The sequence below is a fragment of the Triturus cristatus genome, chromosome 12 (genome assembly GCF_964204655.1).
Source record: "Triturus cristatus chromosome 12, aTriCri1.1, whole genome shotgun sequence".
NCBI classification, from domain to species: domain Eukaryota; kingdom Metazoa; phylum Chordata; class Amphibia; order Caudata; family Salamandridae; genus Triturus; species Triturus cristatus.
In genome coordinates this window covers 730824105-730836383 of record NC_140595.1, presented here as the reverse complement: position 1 = coordinate 730836383, position 12279 = coordinate 730824105, and the positions used below count along the sequence as shown (strand labels likewise).

Genomic DNA, 12279 nt, shown 5'->3' with positions numbered 1-12279 from the left:
AAATGGTCCCTGAAGGTCAGCGGCGGCGGATACACCTATGCTCGAGTGTGAATGCAAGTATGCGTGGCGTGTGCAATCCCTGGACACGTGTTTCGAGGTAGTTGCCTCTCGTCAGCAGGGAGTAGGAAAATGTGTGGGGTTGCTGTGTAAGCTGCTAAAATCGTTATCAGGTCTAGTACCTCTCGTAGCACGCAGGTGCGTAACCATGAGTCCGTCGACTCCACCGGCTCAAGGGAGCCTGAATATAAAGTTAAACCAGATTGGTCGCACACTGCTACACCTACCAGGCGTGTTCCCCCAATGAAAATGGTCCCTGAAGGTCAGCGTCGGCGGATACACCTATGCTCGAGTGTGAATGCAAGTATGCGTGGCGTGTGCCATCCCTGGACACGTGTTTCGAGGTAGTTGCCTCTCGTCAGCAGGGAGTAGGAAAATGTGTGGGGTTGCTGTGTAAGCTGCTAAAATCGTTATCAGGTCTAGTACCTCTCGTAGCGCGCAGGTGCGTAACCATGAGTCCGTCGACTCCACCGGCTCAAGGGAGCCTGAATATAAAGTTAAACCAGATTGGTCGCACACTGATACACCTACCAGGCGTGTTCCCCCAATGAAAATGGTCCCTGAAGGTCAGCGTCGGCGGATACACCTATGCTCGAGTGTGAATGCAAGTATGCGTGGCGTGTGCCATCCCTGGACACGTGTTTCGAGGTAGTTGCCTCTCGTCAGCAGGGAGTAGGAAAATGTGTGGGGTTGCTGTGTAAGCTGCTAAAATCGTTATCAGGTCTAGTACCTCTCGTAGCGCGCAGGTGCGTAACCATGAGTCCGTCGACTCCACCGGCTCAAGGGAGCCTGAATATAAAGTTAAACCAGATTGGTCGCACACTGCTACACCTACCAGGCGTGTTCCCCCAATGAAAATGGTCCCTGAAGGTCAGCGTCGGCGGATACACCTATGCTCGAGTGTGAATGCAAGTATGCGTGGCGTGTGCCATCCCTGGACACGTGTTTCGAGGTAGTTGCCTCTCGTCAGCAGGGAGTAGGAAAATGTGTGGGGTTGCTGTGTAAGCTGCTAAAATCGTTATCAGGTCTAGTACCTCTCGTAGCGCGCAGGTGCGTAACCATGAGTCCGTCGACTCCACCGGCTCAAGGGAGCCTGAATATAAAGTTAAACCAGATTGGTCGCACACTGCTACACCTACCAGGCGTGTTCCCCCAATGAAAATGGTCCCTGAAGGTCAGCGTCGGCGGATACACCTATGCTCGAGTGTGAATGCAAGTATGCGTGGCGTGTGCCATCCCTGGACACGTGTTTCGAGGTAGTTGCCTCTCGTCAGCAGGGAGTAGGAAAATGTGTGGGGTTGCTGTGTAAGCTGCTAAAATCGTTATCAGGTCTAGTACCTCTCGTAGCGCGCAGGTGCGTAACCATGAGTCCGTCGACTCCACCGGCTCAAGGGAGCCTGAATATAAAGTTAAACCAGATTGGTCGCACACTGCTACACCTACCAGGCGTGTTCCCCCAATGAAAATGGTCCCTGAAGGTCAGCGTCGGCGGATACACCTATGCTCGAGTGTGAATGCAAGTATGCGTGGCGTGTGCCATCCCTGGACACGTGTTTCGAGGTAGTTGCCTCTCGTCAGCAGGGAGTAGGAAAATGTGTGGGGTTGCTGTGTAAGCTGCTAAAATCGTTATCAGGTCTAGTACCTCTCGTAGCGCGCAGGTGCGTAACCATGAGTCCGTCGACTCCACCGGCTCAAGGGAGCCTGAATATAAAGTTAAACCAGATTGGTCGCACACTGCTACACCTACCAGGCGTGTTCCCCCAATGAAAATGGTCCCTGAAGGTCAGCGTCGGCGGATACACCTATGCTCGAGTGTGAATGCAAGTATGCGTGGCGTGTGCCATCCCTGGACACGTGTTTCGAGGTAGTTGCCTCTCGTCAGCAGGGAGTAGGAAAATGTGTGGGGTTGCTGTGTAAGCTGCTAAAATCGTTATCAGGTCTAGTACCTCTCGTAGCGCGCAGGTGCGTAACCATGAGTCCGTCGACTCCACCGGCTCAAGGGAGCCTGAATATAAAGTTAAACCAGATTGGTCGCACACTGCTACACCTACCAGGCGTGTTCCCCCAATGAAAATGGTCCCTGAAGGTCAGCGTCGGCGGATACACCTATGCTCGAGTGTGAATGCAAGTATGCGTGGCGTGTGCCATCCCTGGACACGTGTTTCGAGGTAGTTGCCTCTCGTCAGCAGGGAGTAGGAAAATGTGTGGGGTTGCTGTGTAAGCTGCTAAAATCGTTATCAGGTCTAGTACCTCTCGTAGCGCGCAGGTGCGTAACCATGAGTCCGTCGACTCCACCGGCTCAAGGGAGCCTGAATATAAAGTTAAACCAGATTGGTCGCACACTGCTACACCTACCAGGCGTGTTCCCCCAATGAAAATGGTCCCTGAAGGTCAGCGTCGGCGGATACACCTATGCTCGAGTGTGAATGCAAGTATGCGTGGCGTGTGCCATCCCTGGACACGTGTTTCGAGGTAGTTGCCTCTCGTCAGCAGGGAGTAGGAAAATGTGTGGGGTTGCTGTGTAAGCTGCTAAAATCGTTATCAGGTCTAGTACCTCTCGTAGCGCGCAGGTGCGTAACCATGAGTCCGTCGACTCCACCGGCTCAAGGGAGCCTGAATATAAAGTTAAACCAGATTGGTCGCACACTGCTACACCTACCAGGCGTGTTCCCCCAATGAAAATGGTCCCTGAAGGTCAGCGTCGGCGGATACACCTATGCTCGAGTGTGAATGCAAGTATGCGTGGCGTGTGCCATCCCTGGACACGTGTTTCGAGGTAGTTGCCTCTCGTCAGCAGGGAGTAGGAAAATGTGTGGGGTTGCTGTGTAAGCTGCTAAAATCGTTATCAGGTCTAGTACCTCTCGTAGCGCGCAGGTGCGTAACCATGAGTCCGTCGACTCCACCGGCTCAAGGGAGCCTGAATATAAAGTTAAACCAGATTGGTCGCACACTGCTACACCTACCAGGCGTGTTCCCCCAATGAAAATGGTCCCTGAAGGTCAGCGTCGGCGGATACACCTATGCTCGAGTGTGAATGCAAGTATGCGTGGCGTGTGCCATCCCTGGACACGTGTTTCGAGGTAGTTGCCTCTCGTCAGCAGGGAGTAGGAAAATGTGTGGGGTTGCTGTGTAAGCTGCTAAAATCGTTATCAGGTCTAGTACCTCTCGTAGCGCGCAGGTGCGTAACCATGAGTCCGTCGACTCCACCGGCTCAAGGGAGCCTGAATATAAAGTTAAACCAGATTGGTCGCACACTGCTACACCTACCAGGCGTGTTCCCCCAATGAAAATGGTCCCTGAAGGTCAGCGTCGGCGGATACACCTATGCTCGAGTGTGAATGCAAGTATGCGTGGCGTGTGCCATCCCTGGACACGTGTTTCGAGGTAGTTGCCTCTCGTCAGCAGGGAGTCCTTTGGGGCAACTTGCTGGTGTGACGAGCAGTGTGCGACCAACTTTTGCATAATTTATTACGGCTCCCTTGAGCCAACGGGCTGACGAGCCTTGGATCTGCACCTGCGCGCCATGAGAGGTACTTGACCTGTTTTAATTACATTTTGGCAGTCCACACGGCACCCCTTTACACTGACCTGCTCCCTGCTGACGAGAGGCAACTACCTCGAAACACGTGTCCAGGGATGGCTAACGCAACACATACTGTTCTTTTTACACATCGTGGCATAGGCGTACCCGCCGTCGCCACTACATTTACCACAGTCCTTTGGGGCAACTTGCTGGTGTGACGAGCAGTGTGCGACCAACTTTTGCATAATTTATTACGGCTCCCTTGAGCCAACGGGCTGACGAGCCTTGGATCTGCACCTGCGCGCCATGAGAGGTACTTGACCTGTTTTAATTACATTTTGGCAGTCCACACGGCACCCCTTTACACTGACCTGCTCCCTGCTGACGAGAGGCAACTACCTCGAAACACGTGTCCAGGGATGGCTAACGCAACACATACTGTTCTTTTTACACATCGTGGCATAGGCGTACCCGCCGTCGCCACTACATTTACCACAGTCCTTTGGGGCAACTTGCTGGTGTGACGAGCAGTGTGCGACCAACTTTTGCATAATTTATTACGGCTCCCTTGAGCCAACGGGCTGACGAGCCTTGGATCTGCACCTGCGCGCCATGAGAGGTACTTGACCTGTTTTAATTACATTTTGGCAGTCCACACGGCACCCCTTTACACTGACCTGCTCCCTGCTGACGAGAGGCAACTACCTCGAAACACGTGTCCAGGGATGGCTAACGCAACACATACTGTTCTTTTTACACATCGTGGCATAGGCGTACCCGCCGTCGCCACTACATTTACCACAGTCCTTTGGGGCAACTTGCTGGTGTGACGAGCAGTGTGCGACCAACTTTTGCATAATTTATTACGGCTCCCTTGAGCCAACGGGCTGACGAGCCTTGGATCTGCACCTGCGCGCCATGAGAGGTACTTGACCTGTTTTAATTACATTTTGGCAGTCCACACGGCACCCCTTTACACTGACCTGCTCCCTGCTGACGAGAGGCAACTACCTCGAAACACGTGTCCAGGGATGGCTAACGCAACACATACTGTTCTTTTTACACATCGTGGCATAGGCGTACCCGCCGTCGCCACTACATTTACCACAGTCCTTTGGGGCAACTTGCTGGTGTGACGAGCAGTGTGCGACCAACTTTTGCATAATTTATTACGGCTCCCTTGAGCCAACGGGCTGACGAGCCTTGGATCTGCACCTGCGCGCCATGAGAGGTACTTGACCTGTTTTAATTACATTTTGGCAGTCCACACGGCACCCCTTTACACTGACCTGCTCCCTGCTGACGAGAGGCAACTACCTCGAAACACGTGTCCAGGGATGGCTAACGCAACACATACTGTTCTTTTTACACATCGTGGCATAGGCGTACCCGCCGTCGCCACTACATTTACCACAGTCCTTTGGGGCAACTTGCTGGTGTGACGAGCAGTGTGCGACCAACTTTTGCATAATTTATGTTTTAGGGCCACGGACTAGAATGTAACTCGGCCACCAGAGCACACCCCTCAGCCACCACCTCCCAATAAACTAATGCCAACCTAAAGCCATCGCTTTTCACTGCGCCAACGTTGAGCGCCTTTTGGAAAAACTGCAGGAGTTTTTATTGGCAAGAAGTCCTTTCCCTGTTGATTTGCGTACTCTGTAAAACACGCGCCTCTGTAGTGATGCCCATTTTCAACGCTTTTCTAATATCTCAATATTTCAGCAGCAGGCGTGAGGGCACGGGCTTCTTTTCAAGTCATACAACCATTGTCTCTCCATCTTGATTACCTTTAGTTTACTTGCTGTTCATTAAAATAAATAAGTGTGTCTTGTCCCATACACAGAAAGGGATTTCTCAGCAGCCTCAACAGTTTATTAAAAATAAAAGGAACTAAGGGGGATATTAACAACGCTTCGCTTTAAACATTGCAAATCACGCTTACCGTGATTTGGAATATCGTCGCCTATCGCTGGTTTACATCGCCGTGTTAGCGGCATATTTACAATGCCTTGCTCACAGGCGATGTACAAACCTGCGCTAGACGGCGATATTCATCATTAGCGTGTGAAATCACGCTAATGAAAAGCTTGATAATTGGAGAGTGTGGACGTAACCAAAGAATCCACCTCCCATTCAAAACATGCCTAAATCAAGTTTTGACTAGGCGTAAGGATCCGGCGTAAACCGTGGTTAGCGCGGCTTTCATCATTGCTTCGTGGTTCCGGGGCCACGTTGTAAATAAGGTGATGTCTTGTTCTCCACCTTATGTTATGGTGTTACGGGAAGGTACGCCTACAGTGCATCTCATTAGCGATGTATATCGCTAAGATGCGTGGCGTTACAAAAACGGCAGCTAACATGCGCTAATCCATGTTAGCGCCGCCTTGTTAATAGGGTGATGAAATTATCGCCGCTTTAGTGGCAAAAAGTGCCGCTAAAGCGCCGATAATGCCTTTGTAAATATGCCCCTAACTTGCTTGAGAAAAGCGCCGTTCAGGAAATTATGGGGCATATTAATAAAGGGGCGATATAAAATTATCGCCGCTTAAGCGTCCGTTTTCGGGTGAAAAGCGGCGATAATTTCATCGCCTTATCAGCATGTCTTGCTGACTTAGCACCCGTTTCCAGCACGCCTAACTTTGCATCGCTAATGAGATGCAAAGTAGGCGTGGCTGTGAAACCAACCAGGGAAAATATCGCGAAGGCAGCTTCGCGATATTAACAAGGAAGGGTAGCGATTTTTTAAAGCACGTTAAGTATGCCTTAACGCAGGAGTTTAACGTCTGTTAAATTCCTGACTAAGGCATACTTTACATGGGGGGGTGGATTCTGTGGCTAAGACCACAGGCACCTATTATCAAGGGTATCGCCGTTTTCCACCATGGAAAACGGCGATATCCACACTATCTCTGGAATTTTTATCGTCTCGGCGATGCGCGTTGTTAATAACGCTCTAACAGGGCGAAAAATTCCAGAGATAGCCGGCGATAAATATGCAAGCGCTAAGCGCGCTTTGCGATATTTATCGCCGGCCCTTGTTAATATGCCCCAAAAAAATGTTAAAACAATCCCAATAAATATGTCGGCCAGAATGCTGAAAGATGTGCAGTGAAACAGTGAAAAGCGTTGTGTGATCAAGGTAAGAATGAGAGGGAGTGTGTGGTGAAGATGTAGGCGTGTTACCCGAAGTCATGCTCCTGCGATTGGGGAAAGCGTGAAAATGGTTAAAAAAACATTAATACCGGTGAGCCTTACATCAAACAGATCTCTATGGCGGGGTCCAACGAAAGTCCAGGACAGTGGGATCCATGCCCGATTTGCAGGAAATCCATGAGATATTTGCATTCAAGAAATGAACGACAGTCACTCATTTGTCACTCGAGGTCACCTTGAAAAGCTGGCATGGACTCCCAGCCTCCCACTGCGATGGAAACCACCCTCTAACACACATGATGGCGGGAAGGATGAAGGACAGCGCCTTCGCACCTGGCCTCGCGCAGGGAGGAAGCCAGAGGCGGCTTCTATTAAATCCAACAACTTGTAACGATTGTACATATAGGGCCGCACCCCACATTGCCCGCAGCTTGCCAGGCTCTGAGCAGGCACGGGGGTTGCACAGACTCGCACTGAGCCAGTTCTGCTTCGGAGGCGCCCGCGGTACCCTCTGGAAGGTGGGCACACCCAGCCCCCGCAGGCACGTCTTTCCACCACTGGGTCTGTACAGTGCCAGCCCTCGCCAGCCACTGTGCACGTGACGAGGCCTGCTCATGCGGTTCTGTGCTCTTGTGCAACCAAAGAATTGCAAAAGAACCTGTTTTATTAAGTGTTTGCTGGCTCAATATGGCGCTTTCATAGCACTGCACATAAGAGGTATTGATATCACCCACTATATTTACCTCGTGAGGAAAAAGGGTTGAACCCACTCTGCTGGGATCGAAGCATGTGACATGCAAGTCATGCCCAGATGCCAGCCGCGGCACTTTACTCGTGAGGCAACCGTGAGTGCCCGTGACTGACTCTGTCCCAGCCCACCCCACCTTTCTGAGACAAGCATCTGTCGTCGTGAAATATCCTCGTCTCCCGGTAGGCTAGACCACATCTGGCTCTCAGCAGAGACATGACCTCTCACCTCCCGAAGTGCATAGAAACCCCGCTGATAGGCACCCTCGAGCACAGTTTCAACTCCACGCCTGCATGCTTGCTCTGTGACGTCTTCAGGATGCCCTCGCGCCTCCCACATAAAGCGTAGACCGTGACTCCCATCACCACAAGGGACATTATGGTTGGCGCACAAGAAGCTAGACCCCAGGCGCTAGTTATATACATTGCACTGGTGCTTGAGCAACCGGGCACCGTCTTTTGCCCTGGTTAGTCAGTGCAAATGTCTGTTTATTTAACACGTCGATGTGATGCCAAAGTCAGCACAGAACTGCACCAATATACGAGTGTAGCATATACATCCCCAAAGTGACGGTTCAAAATTGCACTAGTATTGGTGCAATGTATGGAATCCCACCCCAAGTTGTATTGGAAATGCACCCAAGCAAAAAAAACCAAAACTTAGGGGCATATTTACAAGGAGGCGATAAAAATATTATCCCTAAGAGGGAGGAGAAGCGTCTTCCTCACAAGAACAAATGTTAAAAATGAGTTGTGCAGGCCCTCTAGTGACTAGTCTTTAATTGATAATGCCCACATTCATGATATTAAAAACCATGCCATGTGTTAGACCATTTTACACAGAACGGCCGACATGTTTCATGGCATTTTCTTACTTATTGGCAAGGGCAGGGGCCTCATTTCACTCATATGTGCACCGGACTAAGAGGCTGCGGGTGAAGCCGCCGAGAGGAACCAAACGTTATAGTCCAGAAACCCTTTTCACAGCTCCAAGTCTGTGCGCTGCCAGTGTTGGGGTGCCAGGGATCAGTGTCCCACAAAGGCCCCAGATGGCAGCAATTGAAAGGCTTTGTGTGGGGATGGGGAAACGAGCACCTGAGCAGCAAAATGTAATTTTACTTGGAACTCCAAAACTCGTTCACCTGAGCTGCCTCAGCACGCGCGCTCACCACGGTTGCAGGCCAGGCTCTCTCAGTACATTAGAAAGGCGTTTTATGTTGAGAATTTCAATGTATTCATGTTTTGTTTGTGTAAGGGAATTATTTGTGAAGAGCAACATTTTTAAGGATGTTGTGTGTATTCCAGAAGGTACAGGGCATGCTTACTGCGCTTTGTGTTGCCACGGAACATTTAATAAATAATGTTAGTTTCAAAGGTAGCCATTTGATTCATTGTGGACCAGCAGACATATATCAGGCGTTTCATTACAATCTATGGCGTTGTCACTCTCTGATGAACTGGCAGAGTAGATGGGCTTAGTGGAACTATTTTGCTGTGTCTATTTTGCAGTGAAACAACTGCTTCCTTGCCATCGTTCCCACAAATGTACTCTTTCAAGATTTTCCTAAATTATATTGAAAGAAACCACGCTGCTGCACACTGCTTTCCACTGCTCCTGGCTGCACTCTTTGGGGCAGATTTACAAGCCCCTTGCGCCACTTTTGCGTCACTTTTCCCATGTTAAAAGTGACGCAAAAGTGGCGCAAGGTGCTTGTACATCTGCCCCTTTGTTTCTCTTTCACAGGCTCTCTCCCTTTCCCCTGTAGACAGAGAGCACACAGCAGGAAGTGACACATTTGATGGACAGAAACATGGCAGCTGAAATGCAACTAGCATAGCCAAAGCCCTCCTCATGTTACTGTATTAGTAAAAAGTTGTTGCTTGGTAGACATAACAAGCTCTTTTTAATCAGACATATATATATAAGTAGAGATTATACACCAAGCAAAGGAAAAGAAGAAGTATAGAGTCCATGAGGTAAAAAAAAAAATCCTCTGCTTGCCTTGTGTGATCTGATTGGTTTATTCCACAAGTGCCTAATTTGAGCCAGTGATTTCCTGTGCTTAGCACTGGCACTTTATTGTCAAAACCAGCGTTTATTACAATCTGCCACATGGTGGTGCTGTTTAGCTAATTTAGGGATGAGCACACCAACAGTTGTTTAATAATAAAAAAAATACAGCACAATTACTAAATATCTACTGTCCAAGTCTTTCATATAGCTTTGGGGGCCTGGAATAGTCTGAGCTGTCACTTATAGGAGTGTGATGGTTAGTAGTTGAGCTGGTCTTGTCATTGGCAGCCCTGGTTGGGGCAATGGGTGGTGCAAGCTGCAGTGGCTTCCTGACAAGGGCCCTACTTTTTTTTAAAACAAATTAAGCACTGTTGACCATGGGTTACCATGGAAGATGCCCTGTCATTGATGCTGAAGGGAGATGTTCCACTGTGTAATCTTCTATTTGTCTCTCCTTTCCAGGATCCCTCAGACTGGTCCGCAATGCCCTACTCCGAGAGCTGGTTCACGTCTGACAGCCTAAACACCACCACCAATGAAACGGCATGTGTGGAGAGCGCCGACTTCCAGTATCTCATGTACCCTATCATCTATAGCGTGGTGTTCATCCTGGGACTGGTCGGAAACATCATCGCTCTGTGGTACTTCATCAGCACCAAGACCACCACCTCCCCGGCTAACGTCTTCATGGTCAACCTGGCCACCATTGACCTCATCTTTGTCCTGACCCTTCCATGTAAAATCGTCTACCATGCCCTGGACAACAACTGGATCTTTGGAGAGGCCCTCTGCAAGATCACTGGCTCCCTCTTCTTTGCCAACCTCTATGGCAGCACACTGTTCTTGACCTGTATCTGCTTGGATCGGTACCTGGCCGTGGTGCATCCAATCAAGGCCCTTTCTCTCAAGAAGCCGCTCTACCGAATTATTGCCTCTGTGGTCATCTGGGTCATTCTGGGGGGAGCCATCTTGTACTTGACTCTCAAAGGTCCACTCACAAGCAAGTTCGAGAATGGCAACATTGCCTGCTTGGAGAACTTCTCCTCAGACTCCTGGAAGGGGCGTATCTCCGGTGTCAGCCTCTTCGCTGCTGTGGTGGGCTTTATTCTGCCCCTCCTGGTAATCGGCATCTGCTACCCTTTGATTGCCCGGAAACTTTTGGATACCTCCGGGCCACGGAACAGCTCTCAGTTGGCCAAGAAGAAGGCGCTACGCACCATCCTGGTTGTGCTCGCTGTGTTTCTCATCTGCTTTGTCCCGTATCACGTGATCCAGCTAATCCACACCTTGCGGCGCATCAATGTCTTCTCCAGCTGCGGACTCATCCAATTCACCTACAAGGCACGTCGCGTCACCATGGCACTGACCAGCCTCAACTCCTGCCTGGACCCTCTAGTCTACTACTTCGGTGCTGAGAAGTTCAAGTGGAGGCCTTCGTGTTGTGGAAAAAGGCTAACGTCATCCCAGCTTAGCAAGACCATAACCTCCTTGACTCGGTTAACACCAGGTCTGCGGTCGAACTCCTCCAGCAAAGAGCCAGACTCTTGCCAAGCAATCTGATAGGGTAGCAGGCATGGTGCCACCGACCAATAGGACTCCTGTACCGCATCTTTGGTGGTCATCCAACAAATGGCAAGACTCCTGCCAAGCAGTCTGATAGGGTTGGTTGCATGATGAAACCAACCAATATGACTCCTCTACTGCGCCTTCGGTGGTCACCAAGAAAAAGCCACAGACCCCTCCCAAGCACTGGATAAAGGGGAGGGCAGGACTCACCATAAGGGGGCAGCACTCCTCTACCTCACCTTTGATGTTCTTGAGAAGGGCACTGGGTCTGCCTCAATGGAGCATGAACTAAGTGTCACAATGGCCACAGCTCTGGACTTCAGGGCATTGATGGGGGTCTCACTCCAGCTCCCATCTCTTGACTGAAGCACTTGGATTGAGACGTATTCCTGCCTGCGCCTCTCATGTGATGTAATTGAGTCGCATCCATTGCCCACAGCACTGGCCGCATACGCTGTAAAAGACATTTACTCATTCCCCAGTTCTGCATCAATACTGCCATGTGTCACTTCTGTCTTTATTCCTGTTGTCCATATTGATGTACATATGAACTTTCACCTTAAGTGGTTTGAATATAGTGTGGGATGAGTGAGTTTCTTGACTGAGGTTTGAGTGACTGAACATGAATGTTGTGGGGTGAAAGAGAGAATATTAAGGGGTAAAGAGAGAAAAAAGAAAAAGAAAAAAAGAAGAATTCTCTTATATGTTTTCGGCACACTTACAATTATATTGACTATTTATTATATATTGCATTTTTGATACGATATTTCAATGATCCAATAAATTGTAAAAAGACAAATAGTATGATCAAATTAATTTTTTTAATTCTTGATCCATGCCAGACTTGGTTGAATCCATTAAATTATAGCGAGATATTTCAATTTTTACATAAGTCATTGGCAGGTGGCAATTTGTTCCCCCTTTCTGTGGTATCCTCTTTTCAATGGAGACTCACTTACTCCCTTCATGGACATCCACAGAGTCTCACCTACTCCCTGTCATGGCTTCATACTCATCAACGGAGTCTCACCTATACCCTTTCACGGCGCCATACACATCCACGGAGTCTCACCCACTCCCTGTCATGGCTTCCTACACATCAATAGAGTCTCACCTACTCCCTGTTAGAGGCTCATACACGTCAATGGAGTCTCACTCTTTTCACATCATTGTGTCATGTACTTAAATGAAGTTTTAAATACTCAATACATATCAA

General features: G+C 49.5%; 1 protein-coding gene across 1 annotated transcript in view; it reads left to right on the top strand.

Annotated features, from left to right (window-relative positions):
- Nucleotides 1–11862, top strand: part of LOC146782614 (lysophosphatidic acid receptor 6-like) — a 32129-nt gene extending 20267 nt beyond the window's left edge. The window contains exon 2 of the mRNA XM_085638008.1: nt 9960–11862. Coding sequence (XP_085494134.1) covers nt 9960–11057 — 1098 coding nt within the window. The 3' untranslated portion in view covers nt 11058–11862. The remainder of the gene's footprint in view (nt 1–9959) is intronic.
- The last annotated feature ends 417 nt before the right edge of the window (nt 11863–12279 follow it).